The sequence below is a fragment of the Dromiciops gliroides genome, chromosome 6 (genome assembly GCF_019393635.1).
Source record: "Dromiciops gliroides isolate mDroGli1 chromosome 6, mDroGli1.pri, whole genome shotgun sequence".
Lineage (NCBI taxonomy): Eukaryota > Metazoa > Chordata > Mammalia > Microbiotheria > Microbiotheriidae > Dromiciops > Dromiciops gliroides.
This window is the reverse complement of record NC_057866.1, coordinates 20,775,162-20,801,756: the sequence shown is the minus strand read 5'-3', so window position 1 is coordinate 20,801,756 and position 26,595 is coordinate 20,775,162. Positions and strand designations below refer to the sequence as shown.

General features: G+C 36.0%; 3 protein-coding genes and 1 pseudogene across 3 annotated transcripts; 3 read left to right on the top strand and 1 right to left on the bottom strand.

Moving 5' to 3' along the window:
* Positions 1-809: 809 nt before the first annotated feature.
* LOC122733025 (olfactory receptor 4C15-like) lies at positions 810-2,281 on the top strand. Its single transcript, XM_043973512.1, has 2 exons — positions 810-829; positions 1,363-2,281. The coding sequence occupies exon 2, from the start codon at positions 1,418-1,420 to the stop codon at positions 2,279-2,281; it is 864 nt and encodes a 287-aa protein (XP_043829447.1). The 5' UTR covers positions 810-829; positions 1,363-1,417.
* A 9,718-nt stretch (positions 2,282-11,999) lies between these two features.
* Positions 12,000-12,923, top strand: LOC122732848 (olfactory receptor 4C11-like). Its single transcript, XM_043973248.1, has one exon. It carries the CDS (start codon positions 12,000-12,002, stop codon positions 12,921-12,923), a length of 924 nt encoding a protein of 307 aa, XP_043829183.1.
* A 5,270-nt stretch (positions 12,924-18,193) lies between these two features.
* LOC122731917 lies at positions 18,194-18,988 on the bottom strand (annotated as a pseudogene).
* A 5,447-nt stretch (positions 18,989-24,435) lies between these two features.
* On the top strand, positions 24,436-25,380 carry LOC122732843 (olfactory receptor 5D18-like). Its single transcript, XM_043973244.1, has one exon. The coding sequence runs from the start codon at positions 24,436-24,438 to the stop codon at positions 25,378-25,380; it is 945 nt and encodes a 314-aa protein (XP_043829179.1).
* Positions 25,381-26,595: the final 1,215 nt, after the last annotated feature.

Here is a 26,595-nt window from a genome sequence, read left to right as displayed (position 1 = left end):
AGTTATCATATTGTTTTTACTGTTCCGTCAAGGAAACATTTTGTTTCTTGAGGAACAACAGGGGGGACTGTAACGATTGGAATAACGCCACCTGCTGGATACTTACTGTAGAGGAGTTCTGCCCATGAAGGGAACGTCTTTGAGGGCAAGACCAGGAGTCAGGAAGTGACGCGGACTAGTGGGAGGAGGAAGGAAGAGACTGGCGCTCAGTCTCGGGCTCTTTCCTGAGGACGCTGGCGGAGAAGGGAGCTAAAAATGTGCTCTCTCTTTAATAGATAGGAATCTAGGCCTTTTTCTCTCTCTTTACCAAATTCTTATTCTCCTTAATAAATGCTTAAAAGTCTAACTCTTGCTAAAGCTTATAATTTATTGGCGACCACTCATTAGATATTTTAGACAGTTTAGCTAGAATTTTAACCCTTAACATTATGTAGTCATTTGCATAGAAATGTTAGCTAAATTCAGGAAACAGAGGGAAGGTGAGAATGAGAGTGAAAGATTGAGAGGGAGAGCTCATTAGTAATTCAATATCATCTTCAAAATATATTTCCAGTTAAATATTCCAGAATTTTTCTGCTTTTGTATGTATGCATGAATATTTATGTGTATATATACCCATATACATGTATACTTATATATACATATATGTAAATGTACATTATGTGTTTCACATATACTTCTTAAAATAAATCATAAATGAGACATTTATTAAATATTTAAATGTCCCAAATCCAGGAAGCACTGATAAACTATTGGATAACCTAGCTAGTATTCAGGGGGGAAAGTCCTTGCAGTCAGGAACATCCATCCAAATTGAAAAAAGACAAATGTAAAACCTTATAAGGATAAAAAATATCCATCATTCAAGTTGAAAATAGAAAAGATAAAAAAAAACCACAATGGTAATAGGGAAAAAAGACAGTAATAATTGTAAAGTCAATGTGAGTAAGAGCTATATCATATTCAAGAAGAATCATATGATGTTAGGCTACAGTGTAAGAAATACTGAACAACAAATTGATTGACTATACATTCTTGAGGACATTGCTGAAATATCATGTTCATTTCTGGAAATATTATATTAAGAAGAGCATTGGTAAACCCGTGAGGGGAAAGTAGAGGGAAATCTGAATCATAAATGCCTTCCTCTTGCTCATATGGTCTGAAGATATATTGAAGGAACTTCCATAATCAACAATGCCACATTGTATATAAATATCATTAATGCTGACATATTTTGATATGTTTTTGAAAATGCTCTTTAATATTGATGACTAAAGCTTTTCTTGTCTTTTTTTCTTTTTTGCAGATACCCAAATGATTAACAGGGTACTCATGTCCTTTAAAAATGGAAAATCAAAGTCATGTGACTGAGTTCATTCTATTGGGACTTTCACAGAATCCCAATATTCAGAAAATGACATTTGTGATATTCTTAATTTTCTACCTTGCAACTGTTGGGGGGAATTTGTTTATTGTGGTGACCATCATCTGTACTCCCTCCCTTTTGAGTTCCCCTATGTACTTCTTCCTAGCCTTTCTGTCTTTCCTAGATGCCTGCTTCTCCTCTGTCATTGCTCCTAAAGTTATCATTGACTCTCTTTATGAAAGGAAAACCATATCTTTTCAAGACTGCATGGGTCAGATTTTTGCAGAACATTTCTTAGCAGGTGTTGAGGTGATTGTCCTTACATCCATGGCCTTTGATAGGTATGTGGCTATCTGTAAGCCTCTGCACTACTTGACAATCATGAATCGGCACCTGTGTTTGCTGCTGGTGGGAGTGGCCTGGGCTGGAGGCTTCTTGCATTCCATGATTCAGATTTTCTTCATGCTTCCTTTACCCTTTTGTGGTCCAAATGTAATTGATCATTTTATGTGTGACTTATACCCTTTGTTGCAACTTGCCTGTACTGACACCCATGTGCTTGGTCTGATGGTTGTGGCCAACAGTGGCTTTATCTGTATCATCAACTTTTCTTTATTGCTTATATCTTATGGAGTTATCCTGCACTCTCTAAGGAAACACAGCACAGTGGCACGTCGCAAAGCCCTCTCTACTTGTGGCTCCCACATTACAGTTGTAGTCTTATTTTTTGTACCATGTATATTTGTATATACAAGGCCTCCTACTACATTCTCTTTTGACAAAATGGTGGCAATATTTTACAGTTTTCTCACTCCCTTATTAAATCCATTGATCTACACATTTAGAAATACAGAAATGAAAAATGCCATGAAGAAACTGTGGAGCAAAACAGTGATTACTGTTGAAAAATAAAAGTTTTAAGGAATCTTCTAAAAAATAATTTAGAGGGGGCATCAAGGTAGCACAATGGATAAAGCACTGGCTCTGGATTCAGGAGGACCTGAGTTCAAATCCGACCTCAAACACTTGATACTTACTAGATGTGTGATCTTGAGCAAGGTATTTAACTCTCATTGCCTTGCAAAAAAAAAAAAAAAAACAAGGAGGGGAGGAGATAATTTAGAAATCTCATCCTGATTTGACTATTCTGTCTGCATACCCTCAAAACAATAATTTTTTTTTAAAGAAGATAATATAAGAATTATATGTTTTGCTGAGGAAAATTATCTTTAAGACTGTTTATTTCACAATTTTTGCTGGAGATAGGTTTAGCAGTAAAGGTCACAAAAAACAAATCCACACTATGTTAATGCATAGAACATTGCCAGAGATAAGCCCTCATTTTAGGGTACCTAGGAGCATTTGGTTTATACATCAGAGATATAACTTAGAAATTAAAAACAAATATTATAGTGATAGAAGAAAATATACTCAAAACAAGGGAAGTCATTCCGCAAAGGGGGAAAAAAGCTATTATTCATTTATAAGAAATTAAATAAATAATTACAATATATTATTATGAAAACAACATTTAGATGAGTTTGCACATATATGTATATATGTTTGCACACATATATACATATATATGTGTATATATGTATATATAACAACCTGCAATGTTGAATTTAACTATCAGCTTAAAAATGGATTTCAATAAAGAGAGATATTTAATCATTCCTTTAAAAGAATCCTTATGTGAGCAGGACATGCCATAAGATTAGTATTTAAACATACAAATAAAAAAGTAAACACATTAGAAAATCAAAGGAATTCTGTCGATATAAAAAAGCGAAATTAATGTTTTCCTCTGTCTTTATTTAGAGGTTTTGGTGGTGGTGGTGTTGTCATTGTGGTTTTTGTTCTCTCTTGAAAAGCCTCAATTTATCTAAGCATCATTGTAACAAGGAAAATAAATTAACTTTGGCTAAATTATCTAAGGACAAATAGTACAAATTGGTAAAAATACAAAAAGTAAAAAAAAATAACAGATAATTTAATTAATATTTTGAGGGATGAGATAGTGAGATAAAAATGAAATAGGATCAGGTAAAAAGCCCTCAGAGCAGAGAATATTATCAGGTATCACTGGGACATTATACCCCCTTCTAAGGCTCAAGATAAAAGATGCACCCATACTTATTTTTTTCATCATTCCTTAGTTGCTCTGAGAGATTAGGAAGAGAACACAGACATTTGGAATGGCAATATCATGTGTATTTCTGTCCGGTATGAAAGCCATAGACAGAATGAAGAAAAGATCCCTAATAATTCAAAATAATTTGATCTCACAATCTAATAATGAATTAAATGTTGATGGAGTAAAGAAAGGCGTGAAATAAATCAGTTTCTTGTAATGAGTCACGGAAAATTAATGTCAATAAAATTAAGGCAATTCATTTGTTAGGAGCTGAATGTGTTTGTGTGTGTGTGTGTGTGTGTGTGTGTGTGTGTGTGTGTGAGAGAGAGAGAGAGAGAGAGAGAGAGAGAGAGAGAAGATGGACCCTTTGGTCATTGGGTGAAAGAGGAAAACTTTTCTCAAGTGTCTGAGATGAAACCTTTCACTAAATAATTTTTTTATGTATAAAATATATAAAAGCATAGATTTACAAAGGAAACCAATTATATTGAAACAGTTATGAAAATAATATTTAAAGAAAGTTCAGAGAACCAAAGTTATAGAGAGCTGAAACAGTATTATTTCTTATTCTGGGCATCAAAGTTAAGAAATCATTCAATTAATACGTAACATTACCATACTGCTGTAAAATTTTCAAAGTCCTTTACACATATTATCTCATTTCAGTCTTACAACAACACTCAAACGTTATTATTACCCCCATTTTACAAATCACAAAACTGAGGTACAGAGTGGTAAAGTGATTGGAACAGAGTAATACAGCTAGCACATTTCTGAAATAACAGAAGAGCTTCCCTTATTCCCCTAGTTATTAGTTCTCTAATTACACACGAATAATTTGTATATACACAGAGATGCATGTGACTGTCTGTATGTGCATTTTTTTCTCAAGTAGAATGTAAACTTTGTGAGCTTAATGGCTGTTTTCTGGTTTGTATTTATATTCACCGGGCTTAGCAAATTTTCTGGCACATTGTAGATAATTAACTGTATTTAAAAAAAAAAATCAATCGAAATAAATTTTGCATGGTGTGTTGCTCCTTAATGGCAGTTTTGTAGTGGGAAGACAGTAGCACATTATTGGTAGAGATGAGAAGTGTCACGCCCATTCTGGAAAATTATCTGGATCAAATGAGTTGAGACCTCATAAAACAACTATGCACAAACAGCTTGTATGCTGTATGATTTGGAGATAAGCAATAGATGCCAGTTACTAGGATTGCAGAAAAAGAGGAAAGACTTCGTGGAGAGAATGGGATTTTAGTTGGGGCATGAAGGCATCCAAGTATGGCAAAAAGCAGAGAGGCCTCGACCTTTTGGTGTTCCAGACATCTTGTTTTTTTTTTGTTTTTGTTTTTGTTTTTTGTTTGTTTGTTTTGTGGGGCAATGAGGGTTAATTGACTTGCCCGGGGTCAAACAACTAGTAAGTGTCAAGTGTCTGAGGCTGGATTTGAACTCAGGTCCTCCTGAATCCAGGGACAGTGCCTTTTCCACTGGGCTACCTAGCTGCCCCCCCACCCCCAGACATCTTGTTTTAAGACTATCAATTCTTCCCCTTTCCATTGGAAGCTCTTGAAATTAGGGACTATCTTTTTGTATCCCCATTGCTAGCTACAAATCCTTGAACATAATAGGCCCTTAAGAATGTTTATTGACTAGGGGCAGCTAGGTAGTGCAATGGATAAAGCACTGGCCCTGAATTCAGGAGGTCCTGAGTTAAAATCTGACCACAGACACTTGACCCTTACTAGCTGTGTGACCCTGGGCAAGTCACATAACCCTCATTGCCCTGCAAAAAAAGAATAAAAGAAATTAGAGTGTTTATTGACTGCCTCTTATTTACTAAAGCAGCTAATGTTCAGATCTGTCAATTTGTCTAGCATCTTTTTACTATATATTCATTTGTTTATCTATACACCATCTACTATGTATTTATAGGTATGTATTGATCCATCTTTTCCCCATTTATGTTTGTCTATCTACAATCTAACACTTATGTTTTCTTACCATTTATTTTCTTCATTATCTATCTGTGTAACACTTATTCATCTATGCTTAGAAGGGAGATATGACAGTATCATTTTACTTCGCAATTCATACCATACCTGAGTCATGTTTCATATCGAAACCCACTTCCTATAAAGTATATTTTCAAAAGTAGTGAAAATCTAGAGAAGGGAAAAAAAATTGAGAAGAGTGTAAACAAAGCAATAGTAGTAAATATTGAGGGAATAAATATGGAGGTAATAAATTTAAAACGATATAACTGAGTATGGGCCATAATTCCATCAAATATTTGAAAAGCTGCCAGATAAGAGGTTGCCATTGATTCGATAGCTTTGCTTCTTGAGTAGAGGACTAGACTAATGAACTTTATTTGGAGGGTGATATATGGAGGCAGAGATATGTACATGTGTTCTCCCAAGAGACCATATGAAGGCATATACTGTGACACTTTTGCTTTGTATGTCCAGCGTCCAGCACAGTGACTGACAAATAGTACGTGCTGTATAAATGCTTATGATTGGTTAGTAGTTTAGAAATCTTAGGTTTTAAATAATATACCAATTATGGGCAAGCTAGATGGCACAGTGGATAAAGTATCGGCCCTGGATTCAGGAGGACCTGAGTTCACATCTGGCCCCAGATACTTGACACTGGCTTTGGGACTCTGGGCAAGTCACTTAACCCTCATTGCCCTGCCCTGCCCCCAAACAAACAAACAGAAAAACTATGAAATGTGTTTCTAAAGATCTTTGGGTTATTCAAAAAAGACCTTCCAGGACATTCATAATTGAGACATGTATCTCAGAAACAATGTCATAAATGTAGTTATTTGTAACTTTCCTGGAAGGCAGAACAAGTACACTGACTATCCAGTTCATTTACCTATTAATTCAGCCAAAGCCTGGCAGTAGGGCAGACTGGTGCTAATTGTCTAGGGAAGTTTGCTCCTATGATGACCAAAGTCAAATGAGCTAAAGGCGCCAACCATCCCATAGAGGGTGGCCTCTTATTTCCCTAGAGGCTGTCAGTTCTTTAAATTTCTGAACTTTAATGCAATATCTATAAGTATCTATGTGACTAAGAATGTCTTTGTCCTTTAAGGGTTCACTGTGGATCAGGATATAGGTCAGAAAGGTTAGAACACTGACCTTAATTGTAACAGAAAAGAGACTTTTTTTTTTAATTTTTGAAAGTTTAAGAAAATCCAATTTCTTCTGTCAAGGTAAGGACCTCATATAGTATTGCTTCTGAGCCTTCAGGAAAGAGACACAATGGCATGATAATCCAAGGAACATTATAAATTCCCCATTTGTTAAAAAATTAATAGTAACAGATTGTGTTAAACTTTTTTTTTTCCTTTCTGATAACACTGTAGGGATAGGGGTGGGATTTTATTGGAATAGTGAATATTTTTTTGAGGAGATTACTTAACTACAGCACAGACCTCCAAATTTCTCTAATTTATACTCTTTTTTTTTTTTGTGGGGCAGTGGGGGTTAAGTGACTTGCCCAGGTTTACACAGCTAGTTAGTATCAAGTGTCTGAGGCCAGATTTGAACTCAAGTCCTTCTGAATCCAGTTCCAGTGCTCTAACCACTGCACCACTTAGCTTCTCCCTCTAATTTATAATCTTAAGGAATTTTGGAACTAAGACACTAAGTGACTTGGCTTCCCAGGATCATTTAGCTCTTATATAACAGAAATGGGACATGAACTTTGTTCTATCTGAATCCACAGTGTAGTTTTAGCTCATGTTACCACAGGGCCATTCAGTTGCTACATTGCTAAACCAAAAACATGATGGTTCCTTAATAAATACTTATTGAATTGATTGCATATTGCAAGGGCAGAAGATTAAAGGTGAAGTTTGTAAATGAATTCCAACCAAAGGAGGCCCAAACTGGAAAGATGAAAATAGAAAACAACAATTTTTTTAAGGTAATATCTAGCAAGTTTGATTTAAGGTTGTTGGCCTTTGTCATACATTTTTCCACTTCAAGTTATGAACAATCTGTTTTTAGGATCACTGGCTCCATTGCCCTTCATGGCACACTGGATCTTCCAGAAGGAACAAGGTAAATTAAACCCAGGTTGTGAATGCTGCATTTGGAGAAGTCTCCCAGAATGGTCAGTTATAAAAACCTTAAGAGGTCTTCAGGTTCCTGTTAAGAAAAAGGAAGACAAGATAGCAGTGCCCAATGATTTTGGTAAACTTTGGAGCTTTTATTCTTGTTTTGGCCTTTTTTATTTTAGTCTTTAAGGAAATGGGAACAGTAAATGGGATATAATTGTGAGCTAAGCACTATCTAGCAGCCAACGTGTAATACTGTTCAAAGACCAATAGATTTGGAATCATAGGAAACAGGCTCAAGTTAACTTCTAACACTTCTATGGTATTGGGGGAAGTTCAATAAGGGTTTTTTATGCCTCAGTTTCCTCATATGTAAAATGAGGCATTTGTACCAGATGGCCTGGAAGGTGGTGTTCAGCTATGAATCCCTGATCATGTAATTTTATCAGCACTCATGTCATGTTTGGCAGAGAAAGGCACAGGATGATATGATGAAGCAATGGATATTGTTTTATGATCAATTTCTTTTTTCATTCTCATTTTGCTTTTCTCTGTTTTATTCCCTAACCTACTCTAATTGTCCTTGAGTCCATTTACCCATGTTCTTGTTCAACATCCAGTTACCACAGTCTCATCACTATTTTTTTTAATAATAATAATATGACAAATTTATAAGGTACTTTAAAGGTTGCAGAGCACTTTGCATGTTACCTTATTTGATCTTATAAACAACTCAGGGAGCTGGCTGCTATTATTACCTCCATTATACTACTGAGAAAACTAACACTAAGTGATATAGCACAGTCACACAGCTAAAATTGTCTGAGCTCCACTTTGATCTCAGGTCTCCCTGACTCCATGTCAAACACTATATCCACAGAGCAACCACCATAATCTACTCTATGTCTCAGATCCCATCATTCTCTCTATGGTTAGTTACCATTCTAAAAGAAAGAAAGAAACAAACAAACAAACAACAACAAAAATAAAAACTAACAAACAAAAATCCCAATTGATGGAATGATTATTTCTTAAAGACAAGACACTGGGTATAAACTGCAAGGATAAATTGAGGTCATGTTCTAGAGAACTTTTAATACCAGGCAAAGGGGTTTAGGATTATTAGGCACCAAATAAAGGCAGAGACCACTGAAACTATTTGATCAGGTGAGAGACAAGGCAGAAACAGTGGCCAGAGAAGACTAATAAGGGAATTTAGATATTTCTGAGTTCTTTCACTAGATATAATAATTATTTTTCATTTAATTTTCATTGTATATGCAGATATGGCAACATTATCTATTTTCTCATAGGTCATTAAATGCCCATGAGTCTTATAAGGTAAGTAGGTCACATCTAATTATTGCCATTTTATACAAAGATGGGGGGGAATCTTTTTTTAAAAATTTTTAGAAATACTTCAAGTAAAAACAAACCAATCTGTATTAGGCAATGAGTTAGCCATAGTTCTAGGGTTCCCTGTAGTTCTCACTATCTCAGTGCCTTTTCAACCATAAAACATGGCCATTAAACAGAGATCACTAACATCCTTAGAATTAATACTAGAGGTGAAAAAAGGGAGGCAGCTAGGTGACACAGTGGATAAAGCACCAGCCCTGGATTCAGGAGGACCTGAGTTCAAATCTGGCCTAGACAGTTGACACTTACTAGCTGTGTGACCCTGCGCAAGTCACTTAACCCTTATTGCCCAGCAAAAATAATAATAATTAATACTACTGAGACAGACTGCAGATATAAAACCAAATTGCCAACTTTCAGTCTTTGCTTTTTTTAAATGAAAATGTAATACATTGTTAACGCACAAAAGAAAATAATGTGACTAATGTATTTATCAGAGATCAAAACTTTTTTTCCTCCTAAGACCACTGAGTCAGAGGTAAAAGGAAATCAATCAAAGACCATGAGGGGTGGTGGGAGAGGGAAATAGGAATATATTAATTTAATTTTGTTTTCCTGAAAGAGCAAGAAAAACTCCCAACTAACTCATCTCCTTTAAAAGATAATATGAGAACAGGGAGAGAAGGGAGGGAGGGAGAAACATTTGGAACATTATAAAACCAAATGTGGAAAACTATCTTTACAAGTCACTGAAAAAATAATAAAATACTTTCATGATCAAAAAGGTAAAAATAATATGCAACCTCACAGTTTATTAAATAAATAAAAACACATGCATAAGATAATAAAAATAACTACCAGTTCTGTGATTTTTACCAAAAAAGGAAAAAGCAAGGAGATGGAAGAAAGAAGGAAAAAAACCTAAAGTGGGGTAAAGAAGGTTTGAGGGAAAGGTAAGAATTATTGGATTTTACGGTATAATTACAATTATCACCATTGCTGGTTATTCTCAATTCAGCATTCTCCAAGCTATGTCCAGGTTTTCATTTGGACTTTTACTTACTTGAACATGTATTTATGTGTGGAATTATATTAGAATATGTTGCATTAAGATAACTTCTTAAATAGATAACAAAAGACTTCATTTTTGAAAATTTTTGTATCAAATAACTTAAGGCTGAAGTCTAGGGATCAAAAGATTATTTATTCTCAAGATACAAAATAATAAATCTCCTGAATGAATTTCTTCATTTATGATATGTCCTTTGGACCTGTCTTCCCCAGCTAGAATCTAAGTTCATAAAGGCAATGATACGGTTTCATAGTACCAACTTTGCAATCATTGCTTGTAGGAGATTTATAGCATTTCACAGGTAGAAAGAAAAAAAAAAAGAGATAATCTAGTCTGAATCCCTCAATTCATAATTAACAAAGTAATTTTTGAGAGTCTTTACTACTTTTAAGGTCACTAATAAATGTGTGGTTAAGGCCACACAAAAGGTATTCATTAGTCTACGACTCTTCCCAAATATTAGTTAACTTTCATTTGAAATTAGTCAATAAATCATTGTTATAAAAATATTGATGTGTTTAAAGCACCTTGTTTTGGCATCAGGGGCCAATTATCTTTAGAAATGAGAAGGAAGGTGAGAATGAATCAGGGAGTAAAGGCAAGTAAAATTGATTTGTAATAATCTTAAATTTAATGGTATTTTAAGCTTCAATTTTTAAAATTTTCCTTCTTTTTTCACTATCAGTTCAAAAATTTATGATATGCCACAACCCATAGTTTGAGGCCTTTGTATATATATATATATATATATATATATATATATATATATATATATATATATGCCTTATATATGCTTAATAAATGTTAACAATCTGACGATGAGTCAACAATCTGACATGGTGTGAAACATTTTATTGGAACCCTGGATTATATTTGAGTCTTAGTATTCAAAATAAGGGAGGTGATAGTTCCAACGAATTCTCCCCTTGTTGACTCAAATATGGTTTACTGTTCTGGGTTTGGATAACATATTTAGATGAGGACATTGATTATCTCTACCGTATTCAGAGAAGGGAAACCAGGAATTTACACTTTTGAAAATCATGAGATGGAAATAGAAAGGTTATAGGGAATATGAGAGCTATTGTCAATTATTGGTAAGTCTGTCAGTCATGAGAGAGAGACAGAGTGAGAGAGAGAGAAAGAGAGATCAGAATTTTAATATTTCATTTCATAAGACAAAACTAGTAGCAATTTTTGTAAGTTACTGAGAAGTAAATATAAACCTCATATGAGGAAAAAATATTCTAAATACTTCAAATTGTACTAAAGTATAATAGAAATATGAAGAAGTTTTCTTCTTTACTGGGTATATTCAATTGGAAGCTGCATGATTATTTATCAATGAACATGTAAAAATTATTTTTTTTCAGGTAAGAATGGACCAATGCATCTTCTGATTTCCCTTCAAAATTTGAGATTCTATGAAAAGAACTACTGAATCAGAACAATCTAGGTCTATTTTGTTTCTGTCAGATTAGTATGTAGGTTGGGAGGTTATAGTAATTATCCCCCAAGTTGTTAACTTTGGAAAACTAGGGAGACAGAGTTTGAGTTTTTGAATAACACAGAAACATCCAAAATAAAATGGTAAAATAAAATTATCAAACAGATTTTTGAACACATAATTCTACCTAGTAGCACTAATTTCAACTCTCCCATGCTCATCCATCCATATCTTCCTGTAAGATTGATACATGGTGCTATGCATGTGTCACTACACAGAGGACAGTGTCACTCTCTCTCACACATCTCAAGTGCAAGAAATGTCTTAGATAGATTAGAGTAGATTGTGGGAATACTTTCTACTTAAAGTTCTCCCTTCTAAGACTTTGAAAATATGGATAACAGAACTTAACTGCAGAGAATCAGGCAGTGTTTCTTTTAGGAAGAACTCTCAGATTCTGCTATATTAATTATTTTTTTTATTCTTTTGTTATAATAACTAGTTCTCATCTGTGTCCTTCCCACTTGAGTTCTGAAGATGAGAAACAATGTAACTGAATTCATTTTGCTTGGACTGACACAGGACCCAGAGAAGCAGAAAATAGTATTTGCCATTTTCTTGGTGTTCTACACTGCCACCGTGGTGGGGAACTTATTAATCATTGTGACAATCAAGACCAGTCCCACACTTGGTTCCCCTATGTACTTCTTCCTAACCTATTTATCCATTGCAGATTCATGTTTCTCTACTACCACAGCTCCCAAACTGATTGTGGATAACCTCTCTCATAAGAACACCATTTCTTTTGATGAATGCATGACCCAGCTTTTTGCCATGCATTTCTTTGGCTGCATGGAGATATTGGTCCTTATTTTAATGGCTTACGACCGCTATGTGGCAATCTGTAAGCCTCTACACTACTCAGTCATCATGAACCGGAGGGTTTGTGGGATCCTGATTCTATTGGCATGGATAGGGTCATTTTTGCATTCCATTGCCCAAATAATCCTTATCTTGAGTGTGCCCTTCTGTGGTCCCAATGTGATTGACCACTATTTCTGTGACTTGCAACCTTTGTTGAGGCTGGGATGCATGGACACATATGTACTAAACCTCTTAGTAGTTTCCAATAGTGGAGCCATATGTTCAGTAAGCTTTATTTTGCTGATGATATCCTACACAATTATCCTCCACTCCTTGAGAAATCATAGTGCAGAGGGGAAGCGCAAAGCCCTCTCCACCTGCACTTCCCATATCATTGTTGTCATCATATTTTTTGGTCCTTGTATATTCATGTACACCCGGCCCCCAACTACTTTCCCTCTTGATAAGTTGGTGTCTGTATTTTATACAATTATAACACCCTTCCTCAATCCTTTGATTTATACCCTAAGGAATGCAGAAGTAAAAAATTCCATGAAGAAGCTATGGAGCACCCGAGTGACTTCCGGTGACAAATAATATGCCTAAGTATATTTTTTTTCAATTAGTTCAAGGATGTTTGAGTCAAACTAGAAGAATTGAAATTGATATATGATAATAATAATAATAAAGACAATATCCAAGTGTTCTTCATCTGGGGTTCATGAACTTTTTTCTTTTCATTTCATTTCATTTAGTATTTTTTCTTTTTAATTAATTAATTAATTTAGAATTTCCCCCAAATTACATGTAAAAATTTTTTCACATTGATTTTTTTTAAAACCTTTAATTCCAAATTTTCTTCCTCCCTCCCTCCCCAGCCCACTCTGAGAAATCAAGTAATTCAGTATAAGTTATACATGTGCAGTCATGTAAATAATGTCCACATTAGGTTGTGAAAGAAAAAAGACAAAATAAATTTAGAAAGGGGTTTCAAGGCTGGAGCTTTGTCCACTGTATCACCTAGCTGACCCATGATGACATCTTCAAAATTAATTTAAGGGGTAACAGGAATGCACTGGAAGAAAGGGAAAGGGAGAGGTGGACTGGGGAAAAGTAGCTCACATTACAAAAAAAAAAAAGAAAACACTTATAGAGTAGAAGGGAAGATGGGGAAAGAGCTAGGGAGTGAGTGAATGTTACACTGATCAGAATTGGCTCAAAGAGGGAATAACATGCACACTCAAGTGGTATAGTAATATATTATGCCTTAAGGGAAAGTGGGAGGGGAAGGAGATGGGGGTGAGGCAAATGAAGGAAGGGAAGATTGGGGGAGGGGGCAGTAAAAAGCAAAATACTTTTGAGGAGGGATAGGGTGAAGGAAGATAGAAAATAGAGTAAATATCAAGGGGAGGGATAAAAATGGAAGGTAATACAGTTAGCAATAGTAACTGTGAAAGAAATGATGAGCAGGATGATATCAGAAGAATGAATGAAAAATGTGAACCATCAACAGAGAAATAAATAACTAATGATATCTGAATACAGATTGAAGTATAATTTGATTTGATAGCTCCTCTTTCTAAAAGTATTTTGTCTATTTTCTTTTACAACCTGACTAATGAGAAGAGGTTTTGCATAACTGAACATGTATGACTTATATGGAATTGCTGGATTTCATAGGGAGGGGCAAGGAGGGAGGAAGGAAGACAAGTTAGAACACAAAGTTTTAAAAAATCAATGTGAGGGCAGCTAGAGCACTGACCCTGGAGTCAGGAGTACCTGAGTTCAAATCCGGCCTCAGAAGCTTAACACTTACTAGTTGTGTGACCCTGGGCAAGTCACTTAACCCCAATTGCCTCACTAAAAAAAAAAAAAAATCAATGTGAAAAGTAATGATGAGCAGGAGGAGTTCAGAGAAACCTGGAAGGACTTACATGAACTGGTGCAGACTGAGAGGAGCAGAACGAGGAAAACATTGTACACAGTAACAGCAACATTATGTGATGAACAATGGTGATAGACTTGGCTCCTTTTAGCAATGTAATGGTCCAAAACAATTTCAAAGAACTTCATGATAGAAAATGTTCTCAACATCCAGAAAAAAATAACTTTGGTATATGAATGCAGATTTAATCATACTGCTTCCACTTTGGGGCTATTTTTTTCTCTTCTTTTTGAGGTTTTTCCCTTGTGCTCTGACTGTTCTTTTACAATATGACTAATGCAAAAATGTTTAATGTGATTGCACATATATAACCTATATTAGATTGCTTTCTGTCTTGGGGAGGAGGGAGGGAAAGGAGGGTGGGAGAAAAATTTAGAACTAAAAATCCTATGAAAACAAATGTTGAAAACTATCCTAATATGTAACTGGAAAATAATAAAATAATGAACTATTAGAAAAAAATAAATAAAAGTTAATTGGAAACTCAACATTATACTCCTAAAGAATGAAGGGGTAAAAGAAGAAATAATAAAAACAACCAAAATTTCATTTTAGCTAATGATAACAATGAGATAAAATTCCAAAAGTTGTAAGATTCAGCCAAAACACTACTTGGAGAAAAATTTATATATAAAATTCCATACATCAACAAAAAAACAGAAAAAGGAACAAAAATCAATGAATTGTGCAAGCAACTAGAAACAACTTGAAAAAAGAATGGAGGCACAGCCAAGATGCCAGTTAATTAACTGTTGTTGGAGTTGTGAACAGATTCAAACATTTTGTAGAGCAATTAGAACTATGCCCAAAGGGCTATAAAGCCATTTTACCCTTTGAACTAGCAATATAGCTACTATGTCTGTATCCAAAAGAGATAAATAAACAAAATGGACAAGGACCTATATGTACAAAATATTAATTGCAGTGTTTTTTTCTGATACCAAAGAATTGGAGATTGAGGGGAAATCCATCAATTGGGGAATGGTTGAACACACTGTGGTGAGTGTGACAGTTCATTAGAATTTATGAAATGCCAACAAATGGCCATAGTTTTACATCAGAAAGATAATAATTAATGAGAACTATTTTCGTGGGATAAATTTTGGTTCAGGGGAGAAAGTAATATTGAACAAGATAATTTGTACCCAATGAAAGAAGAGGCAGAAAATAAAAGATACAGAGGGAATGGAAGCTACATATGGAAATAGTATGAAGTGGTAGAGATTGGAATGGGAAATTGAATAGTGCTATTCTTGGATGAAAAGTGGCATTGGAATAAGCCATACATCTGAATTTACCAGTTTGAAATTTTCAACTTTCAGGAAGCACATTCTCGTACTGTCATTGTTCCTAGACAAATATGGAATTTGGGAGTGTTCTGCTAGGTTTTTATAAAAAGAGAAATCCTAATTTAAATGCTTACCATACCAGGGATACTATTAAAATATGTTCTTTATAAAAGTCCTTCTGCAGAATCTTGCTACTGAAATTCTCCTAAAGAATATGTTCAACTGTTACTATTTTAGAAAAAAAAAATATGTCTTTTACTGTTAGCTTATCATGTGACATCTGTCCTAAGAAAAGTATAGATAAATTGTTACGGGGTTATGAGCTGTATATCTTTTAAAATATTTAAAAAGGTTGTTATGTGAAAGATCTCTGAGGATTATTCTGATGGGTTCCAGGGAACTGAACTAGCATGCATGGGAACAAGTGACATATTGAAAATGACACAATAAATACCAAAAGTGGAGGGGAGATGAATTTTCTTTATCCTTATATCTTGATGTACAAAGAAGTGAAATAGGCTGCCTTAGAAATTAGTGGGTTCTCCACTTCACGGTTCTGAATAAGCTATATTTTCTTGAATGGACTTCTGTTCAAGTATAGATTATACTTGATTCTGTGAATTTACAGTCATCCATATATTCAAATCATTCTCTATGTCACTCGTTCATTGGATTCTTTCCTAATCCATGATTTTCTCTCAACCCAAATGTACAGGACTTGAAAGTAAATGCTAACTTTGAAAGTAATACTACTACCATCTCCATAATGATTATAACAATAATAATTTTCTAATTCATACTATTCCCCTTATCCTGCATTCCTCAATTCATTCATGTTTTGCTTCTCTTGATCCATCTCAATGCTCTCTAAGAGGAATCATGGTGCAATCAGAGAACTGCAGTCGTTTTCATCATTTTAGGATTTTCTCAATATCCAGAGCCCTAGATACTCCTCTTTCTAGTGTTCCTCACCATCTATGCAGTCACTATGCTGGGGAATTTGGGCATAATTGTGATAATTGATATTGACCCCAAACTCCACACTTCCATGTAGTTTTTCCTTAAACACTTATCCGTCATGTATTTCTGTTACTCCACTGACATTACAAGAAAACTACTAGAAAACTTAGTTGCAGAAGACAAAAGCATCTCTATTAAGGCCTGCATCACATATTTTTCCACTGTTTTTACCTGTATAATGACAGAGATGAATATATTGGCTGTAATGGACTATGACCACTTTGTCACTATGTTATCCTTTGCTCAATACATTTACCATGTTCCCAAAGCTCTGTGCCCTGCTAGTGACTGTGGCATATGCATTTCTTCTATTGTACTCACCTATTCACTTCTTATATTGTTATTTTATGATACCAAAATCATTAATAAATTTGTATGTGAATATTGTTATCCCTTCTGCTTCTTGCTCTGAAAAAAAATCTTTAGAAAGAAAACATATTATTTTTGCCAATCTCAATGTATTTTGCACCATTATCATCATCCTTACTTCCTATCTCTTTTTAAATTGTTGTCACTATACTTTACATACATTTATCCATTGTGGGGTATAAAGCTTTATTCACTTGTGTGTCCCACTTGACAGTTATTTCCATGTTCTATGAGACTATCTTCTTTCCCTATTGTGTTCCCAATTCCAAAAACTGATGACATGCATTCAAAGTGCTATCTGGCTTTGTTTTGTTTTGTTTTGTTTTGGCTTGTTTTTGTTTTTGTACTGTGGTGATTCCTATGCTAAATCCCTAAAGATACAGTCTAAGAAATAATGATGTGAAGGAAACCTTCAGGAAATTAATGGATTTCAGAATAGCTTCTCCATAAGATAATTTACATTGGATTCTATGACTCCTGGCAGAACTGCTCTGATGGAACTTATGGTGACATTAAATTAATTCCATGAATCCTATTCAGTTATTCCCTTCTCTGGTGGTTATAACTTCTACAATCATCTGAAAGGTAATCATGAAAATTTTTAGGTAAATGAATGAAGGATGTTCAAAATAAGAAAAAGAACTGCCAGAAAATCATTAAAATGTGTCCTGTGGTGTAATATCTGCTTTAGGATCTTTCATTAAAGCCACTTGCCAATTTATTATTTTTTAAAATATACTGATTCTACAAAATTGAATATGTGTTTTCTTTTTTTTTCCCCAATCTTCTCATTTCCACTACTTTATAGAGATGAGATGAGAGCAACAACAATATAAGGTATGAGCTGGTGGGGTGAGCAGGTGATTCTTGGAGACCTGACAGAAACAAACACTTTGATGAGTGTCTACAGTGTTGAAAGAGAATAATAGTCACTGATTCCTGGAGCAACACAATGGACTAATAGAATTCTCAGAAAGTTAAGTTCAGTCATACAATGTACTTAGTACAGTTCCTGTCACACCATAAAAGTTTAATGTTTGCTGATTTTTTGATTCATTTTTGGGGTTCAGACAAAGATTCCTGGCTCTCCCCTCTTCCAATCTGAGCAATTATAATTTAGGAATTGCCTTCCAATTTATTTATTTATTATTTTTTTAAAAATTTGTATTTATTTGGTGTTTTGTGTGTGTGTGTGTGTGTGTGTGTGTGTGATTTCATTTTATTTACTGACATCCAATTTTCTCTCAGCAACCCCCCCATGCCCACTGATTCTTGATGACTTGCTTTGACAGCTCTGAGGAGGGGATGGTTCTCTCCTCCGGGCTTCAGCTGCTGACACTTAAAACTGTAGTAATTCCTGGGACCCAGGACCCATCCTCTGTTCTTGGAATGCTCGGTCATCTTCTTTGGGGCAGTGAAGAAAAGAATCTGAGGGGCTTCTACAAACAGGATCTATTCATAGGCCTTCTCAACACAGCCAGCAATCTTGTCCCTTATCATGTCCAGCAAAATGTCAATGAAGAATGTATAACTCTTAGCAGGGATGTTTCCCTTGGCCAGGAACACTTTATTGTAGCTTCCTTCCTTCAGGTACTGCTCCAAGGTCACAGAGTGTTTAATGTAGACATTGGTCTGGATGGCCTTAAAAGGCAGGCACTCCAGCTGGGTGTGGAACTCAGCCATTGGGGTTCTGGGACACCAGGAAGAGCAGATTGAGGCCCAGAAGATGGTGCATGTAGACCGACTCTGGGAGCTGTTCCTTGTAGTCAAAGTAATAGCATTTGAGCTGGGCCACACGTAGTGCTCAAAGGTGGGTATGTCCTTTCTCAAGATGTTCCATTCAGCACCTATCTCCAATATGTCAGGAGCCAGGAGAAGCCGTTGTTTGGTCAATTTCATACCCCTGGTAGGCAGGAAGTTGAGTTCCCGCAACACCAACGTGAGGAGACCGGGCTTCTCCCCGACTTGCTCAGGCTGGGGCTCTTGCTGCTCCACTCCCTGTTGAGCTGCTAGAACATGCCAGCGGCTTCCTGTAGCACCGCCCCCGGGGCCACCAGACCTGCTCGCCTTGGAGGTTCGCTTCCACTGCCATTTTAGCGACCATGACCCCAATTTATTTTGAAGAGATCCCAGTTTTCTTTGCTTTACTTCCCTGTACATCTAAGTAACAGAATGTCCTTGACAGTAATAATATACTGAAATAATGCTAAAATATCTGATTAGAACATTTGCAAAATGAACGCAAATGAAATCTAGTTATTGCTTTTACAGATATAAACACTCTGTCTCTGTCTCTTTCTTTGTCTCCTTTCTAAAACCAGTCCACCTGTGTCTCTATATGTATCTCTGTATCTGTGTATGTCATGTTCGATTGTTTATGATAAAGATAAGGTTCTGAGGAATCAGTGACATTATTATTTCTGTAGTACAGGATATTATTATTATTATTATTATTATTAATTTTATTTATTTATCTATTTTTGTATCAAGTGTCTGAGGGCAGATTTGAATTCAGATCCTTCTGAATCCAGGACCGGTGCTTTATCCACAGCACTACCTACCTTCCTCCTAGGATATTATTTTTAATGATAATCACAAATGATTAATGTTCAAAGTGTGGTAGATAGAGCACCAGGCCTGCAATCAGGAAAATTTTAATTAAAATCCAGCCTAAGCCACTTATTAGCTGCGTGATCCTGAACAAGCAACTCAATAGCTATTTTACCTCAGTTCATCATCTGTAAAATAGAGACACACTGGAGAAGGTAATGGCAAATCACTCCAATAGATTTACCAAGAAAACCCCAGGGACCATGGGGTCATGTAGAGTCAGACATGACTGAATGACACAACAAATCACTGCAGTCATTAGTCCTTACTACCTCCACAACATTTCATTATGGATAGCTAGGTGGTACAGTGGGTAGAGTTCTGGGCTTGGAGATTCATGTTAATGAGTTTAAATCTTGCCTCAAATACTTACCATCTGTGTGAACCTGGGCAAGTCACTTAACCCTGTTTGCCTCAGTTCTTCATCTGTAAAATAAGCTGGAAAAGGATATGGAAAACCACTCACTCCAGTATTTTTGCCAAGAAAAACCCAAATGGGGTTACAAAGAATCAGACATGACTGAAGCCGCCTGAACAACTTACTCAGATCACCATAATTACTAGGTAGGAGAAATATGTTGTAGAGGAATAACACAGGAGGAAATTATTAAGATCCCAGAAATTCTAGCATCCAGTTATAACAGTAGCAGAATTTGGAGGTTTAGCAAGTTGTTTTTGTGTGTGTGTGTTGGGGGGGCAGGGCAATGAGGGTTAAGTGTCTTGCCCAGGGTCATACAGCTAGTAAGTGTCAAGTGTCTGAAGCCAAATTTGAACTCAGCTCCTCCCGCATCCAGGGCCAGTGCTTTATCCACTGCGCCACCTAGCTGCCCCCTATTTTGTTTTGTTTTTGATAAAAGTACTTGAAATGAAGAATGAAAACATATTTTCCTTTTCTGACTGGTTTGAAAAGCTTTAGGTTTTTAGATCCTCAGAACAGGGGCAGCTAGGTGGTGCAGTGGATAGAGCACTGGCCCTGGAGTCAGGAGTACCTGAGTTCAAATCCGGCCTCAGACACTTAACACTTACTAGCTGTGTGACTCTGGGCAAGTCACTTAACCCTCACTAAAAAAAAAAAAAATAGATCCTCAGAACAATGAACAGACAGCTAGGTTCCACAATGGATAGAACACTGTGCTTGAAAGCAGGAAGGATCATCATCATGAGTTCAAATACTCCCTCAGAGCATTCCTCCTACCCCCAGTATCATGTATTGTTCATACTGTGTATGTGTAGGAGAGAATGATAGAGGTCAGCTTCTGTCCTGAACTTTGTTTGGGCTTGTTATTTATTCAAACTCTGATTTTAATCAAAATTTTCCGTTATTATATTATCTTAGTTGGTTCTTTACATTTACATTTTTAGAAGATTTTGGCCAGCTACAAATAAGTTCCATCAAAACAACTCTATTGTACTATCTTCTGTGCATAAAAAAATAATAATGAATTCTGTAAAAGAGACGCTGGAGACTAGAGTTCCCTCTAATGATATGCTGTTGTACACAAAGAAGAGGTCAATTGAGATTCTCTAGATGTTAGGTCCCAAAGGTCCTGAGGACAGATATATGATCTACAGCATTGTCTCCAGACTAAAGTCCTGACAGGGTACATAAATAACATTCCTCTGGCTTTCTGTCTATTCCATGAATTAATTAGCCTGAAATGATTGCCTCAGGAAGGTCAAAGAAACATATTGTGGTAGTTTATATTACATTATATACTGTATATTGCCATTGTTAGTCTATCTTTTTCTTCAATTTTTTTAGAACAGTTTAGAACAATGGAAGAATTTTGGAATTACAGCATCCGAGAATCCAAGGGCTAAAACAGATTTTCACTATTATCATGTTCAAACTCCTCATTTGATGGATGAACTAATGGAAAGATAACGAGATTTCTTAAGGGCACATTACTAATAAGTGGTTGATCTGGAATGCCAACTCATATCTTCTGGCTCCCAGTCTACTTCTCTTCCCACTATATGATGACATCTTCTATTTTGGCATCGGACTTATGAATCACAAAGCAACAGACCTAGGAATAATCAACTCCAGGAGTCAAAATTCTGGTGAGTAGATGTACTTTGAATTGGACTCCTTTTCCATGTCAGTGCCCTAGACTGGAAGGGAAAGACATCCCTCTGTCCCACCCTCACAACCCACCTTTTTCCTGTGAGGAATCTGTAGTTTAAGACAGAAAGCAAGAAGAGGACAAAATAGCCAAGGTAATTTGCTCCTCCTCTTTCTTTCTTCTCAATATATGACTTCCTAATCATCTTCTCTGTCCTCATTATCCTCATATTCCTTCCATTTATTGGCCATTTTTTAAAATCAACTAGGATAAAAAATAAGACATGATCAGACTATATGAACTTGGGAGTCTCACAATCTAGTGAGGAGATGGGACATACAAATGTAAATATAAATTATGTATTGGATACCAAGAGCATACACCAAGGGCCCACTCAGTGTCACACACACAAGACATGCTTCAGGTATCAAGAGGAGAGAGGAATCAATTAACAGAGAGCTGTACTGGAAGGCTTTGCAAATAGCAGGGATCTGAGCAATCCTTGCAGAATGGGTAAGACTTAAATAGAGAAAAACTGGGGGTGTTTAGGTAAGGAGCGTGGAGAGAGTAAATATATGAATACAAGAAAGAACACTGTTGCTGGCATAAAGAAAATTCAGTTTGGGCTAAAACTATGGTTCTCTGTAGAGATGTAATTGGGTGATTACAATTTACGGGATGACAAAATTATGGGTTTAGTCCTTGAATACTTACTGTCCAAGGATCATAGCACCAGAGATATACAACTAGCTGTAAGTGAACTCAGAGACAGTGTTCTGTCATTTTCTTTGGGGTGGGGAAGAAAACCTAAGGAGTTCATGAAGAACAGCTAATGGAATTTGATTTTCAATTTTCTGTGAAGCAGATCTATTCCCTTGGCAGATGCAGGAAAATGGAATGTCACATGGTTCAAATAATGTGGAATTTGGATCCAGAGTTCCTGGGTTTGAAATTCAGCTTTGTCACTCCCTTCATAAAATGATAGATTTAGTTGAAAGCAGCCCTAGAGGGGCTGGAACTGTTAATTGAGTTTCCTCAGGTCACACAAGCCATAGAGTCGGGATTTCAGGCCAACTCCCGTGGCTTCTAATCCAGTCCTCTTTGTATTGCATCATTCACTGCCCCTCCCTTTACCTGCTCAGTCACTGATTGAACCTCTATAATTTTCAAGTTCTTCATCTTTCAAATGAGGGGGTTATACCAGGTCTTCTTAAACTTTTCCCACTCACAACCCTCTTTTGCCTGAGAAAATTTTACATGATACCTGGTATGCAGCTACATAAAATAGGCAAGCAGAAACCTCTTACTGTTGCCATTTTGTCACAATCCCCATATTCAGTTATGCGACCCCATATGGGGTTTCAACACACAGTTTAAGAAGCTGGGGGGGGGGGTAGCTAGGAAGCACAGTGGATAAAGCACTGGCCCTGGATTCAGGAGGACCTGAGTTCAAATCTGGGCTGAGAAACTTGACACTTACTAGCTGTGTGACCATGGGCAAGTCACTTAACGCTCATTGCCTCGCCAAAAAAAAAAAAAATTAATTAATTAAAAAATAAAAAAGGCTAATTAAGTTTAGCGGACAAAGTGATAAAAAAGAAGTTAGGGGTAAGACTAAGTGGCCTCTAAGGTACCTTCCAGCTTTAGATCCCTGATTTTTTGATTCTATGGACACTGAAACTTCAAGGTCTAAAAATATGAATCTATCACCCCATAATCATATCCCAAGACCATTGGATACATTTTGTCATGGAAGCAATGGATATGAGCTTGAAAAGACGTTGGCAGATAGTAGAAGATAGAAGTGCCTGGCATGCTCTGGTCCGTAGAAGTCCAAAAAAGAAAATAAAACTGAATAATGGAAGAGCTAAACTATTGAATCTACATATCCAACTGAAGGCACCAGAAATGCAGAGTGTAGGAAACAGTAAGATAACAAATAAACATGGGTTAAAGAATTGCCATTTCTGGCCTTGAACTAACTACCATTTCCCCCAATTTGATTCTACAACCCTTTAGTATTCTGTGCATTCATTATAAAGCAAGGAGAAGCAGTTTAGTACAGTGGAAATAGAGTCATATTTGAAATCTGGGAGATCTGTGTTGAAATTCTGTCTCTGATGCATTTGATGAGGGACCCTGACAAAGTCAATGAACAGAGAATCCCTGAAGCAATTCTCTAAGCTGCCAAGTCATAGACTTCTGTAATAATCTCATCCAGATTGTTCCTATGTGCACATATTGACCTATTACAAGGTGACCATTAATTTCTGAAAATTTTGAAAGTAATCAATATCAGGTAGGTTTCTGAAAAAGATTATTGCCAGGTACTTAAGAAAACATAGATAAATTACTATTTATGTAAACCCAAGTTATTTTCAGCAAGGCAATGATCCAATATAACCCTGAAGGACTTATGAAAATGGCAACTCATCTACAGAGAAAGAACTGATAGCATCTGAAAACAGATGGAAACACATTTCCTCTTTCCTCAATCTGAAGATTTGGGGGTGTTTTTGACTGTTTTTTCTCATAGCCTAGCTAATGTGAGTATGTTTTCCATGACTACTTATGTATAACTTATTTTGAAATGCTTGAGTTTTAGTGGGTGTGGGTGGGAATGGAGGAGGAAGAGAAGTTGGAACACAATTTTTTTTTTAAAAATGATGTTAAAATTTGTTTTTATATATATTTTAGAAAATAAAATTCTAGTCAATTAATAAAGAATAAAAAATAAAAGTATTTATTAATTGTCTTAACATCACTTTCTCTTTCTCAGAATCCATATTGAATCCTTTTGAGGAGGAACCATGATAACAACTGACAAGAATCAGAGTGCTTCAGTCATATTCATCCTTTTAGGCTTCTCAGATTATCCAGACCTCCAAGTCCCCCTCTTTCTATTGTTCTTGACCATCTATATGGTCACTGTAGTGGGAAATCTGGGCATTATTGTGATCATCAGGATCAACCCTAAACTCCATACCCCCATGTACTTTTTCCTCAGCCACTTATCTTTTGTGGATTTCTGTTACTCCACTGGAGTCACACCCAAGCTCTTAGAAAACCTAGTTGTGGAAGACAGAACTATCTCCTTTGAGGGCTGCCTCACGCAGTTATTTTTTACTGCCAACTTTTTGGTGACAGAAACATTCCTACTGGCAGTGATGGCCTATGACCGTTTTGTGGCCATTTGCAAACCCCTCCTTTATGCTGTTTCCATGTCACAGAAACTGTGTACCCTTCTGGTGGCTGCAGCATATTCATGGGGCATCATTTCCTCCTTCATATTTACCTCCTCTCTCATTGTGTTGTCATTTTGTGGGACTAACCTTATCAATAATTTTCTCTGTGAGTATACTGTCATCCTCTCAGCCTCCTGCTCTGATAAACACTTTAGTGAAATGATGCTATTTATTTTTGCTAACTTTGATGCACTTTGCACTCTTCTCATTATCCTCACATCCTATATTTGTATTTTTGTCACCATCATGAAAATGCATTCAGCCAGTGGGAGACATAAGGCTTTCTCCACCTGTGCCTCCCACCTGACAGCTGTTACCATCTTCTATGGGACTATTCTCTTTCTTTATTGTATTCCTAGTTCCAAAAGTTCATGGCTCATAGTTAGAGTGACCTCAGTTTTTTATACTGTGGTAATTCCTATGCTGAATCCACTTATTTACAGTCTGAGAAACAAAGATGTAAAAGAAACCCTCAAGAAAGTAATGGATATCAAAACTTTTGCTCACTAAAAATTATTTGTCGTTATGATTTTTTTCCTGAATGAGCAAATATTTGGTCAAAATCATTTGAATAGGCAATTAATTAATTCCTAAATAAGAGTTCCATATTTGTTGGATAGACTGAAATTTGGCAAATGCTACAGTCTGTAAGACAGATATTTTATGTAATGGTTCACATTAGTGGATTTCTCTTACCTCTATCTCTGTATAGGAATGAGATGTCTTTGAATATACCTTTATGGGACCAAATTACTTGTTATAAGTCCACAATATTAATCTTTTTTTTCTGGGGCAATGAGGGTTAAGTGATTTGCCCAGGGTCACACAGCTAGTAAGTGTCAAGTGTCTAAGGCCAGATTTGAACTCAGGTCCTCCTGAATCCAGGGCCGGTGCTTTATCCACTGCTCCACCTAGTTGCCCCCACAATATTAATCTTTAATTTTTTTCTGATTGTTATTCTTTTTACTAACACTGTTCTGCCCATGTACACTATTGTTCTCATTATTGTTATTTTATCAGTGTTATTATCATTAGCTTTTGTTTTGTTCTATTTACTGCTCTTTCTATCCATTCATGTTTTTCCATGCTTCCTTGTATTTGTTATGTTCACCATTTCTTACAATACAATACTACTCCATTATATTTATGTACTACAATGTGTTTATCCATTCCCCAACTGATGGCTTCAATTTTGTTTCCAGTTCTTTACTACTAAAAAAAAAAATGCTGCTATATACATTTTCTCGTTTCTGGAGGTTTTCTATTTGCCAGTGATCTCCTTTGGTTACATACTTAGCAGTGCATCAAACACAATGCCCTTTGCAAAGAGAACCAGTGAACTTACTTAATAAAAGCAAATGGTGACTGATGTGTATGTCAGTGTACCATTTTCTCCAGTTAAGTTGGGAGAGGTTATACAACTTGCTCATGCTTACTCAGACAATTGAAAAGGAGGACTTGGGCTCAAGTATTCTGTCTCTTAAGTAAGCATTCTTTTCATTATAAAACACAGCTTCCAAATTTGTTCTCTTTTGTTTCTTCTCAGTTATTGGCCATCCATCTAAGACAAACACTTGAATGAATAGGGGAAAATGTATTAAGTGCCTACTGTCTGCCAGATGTTGTCTTTTTTTTTTTTTTTTTTTTTTTTTTTTTTTTTATTAAGGCAATGGGGGTTAAGTGACTTGCCCAGGGTCACACAGCTAGTAAGTGTTAAGTGTCTGA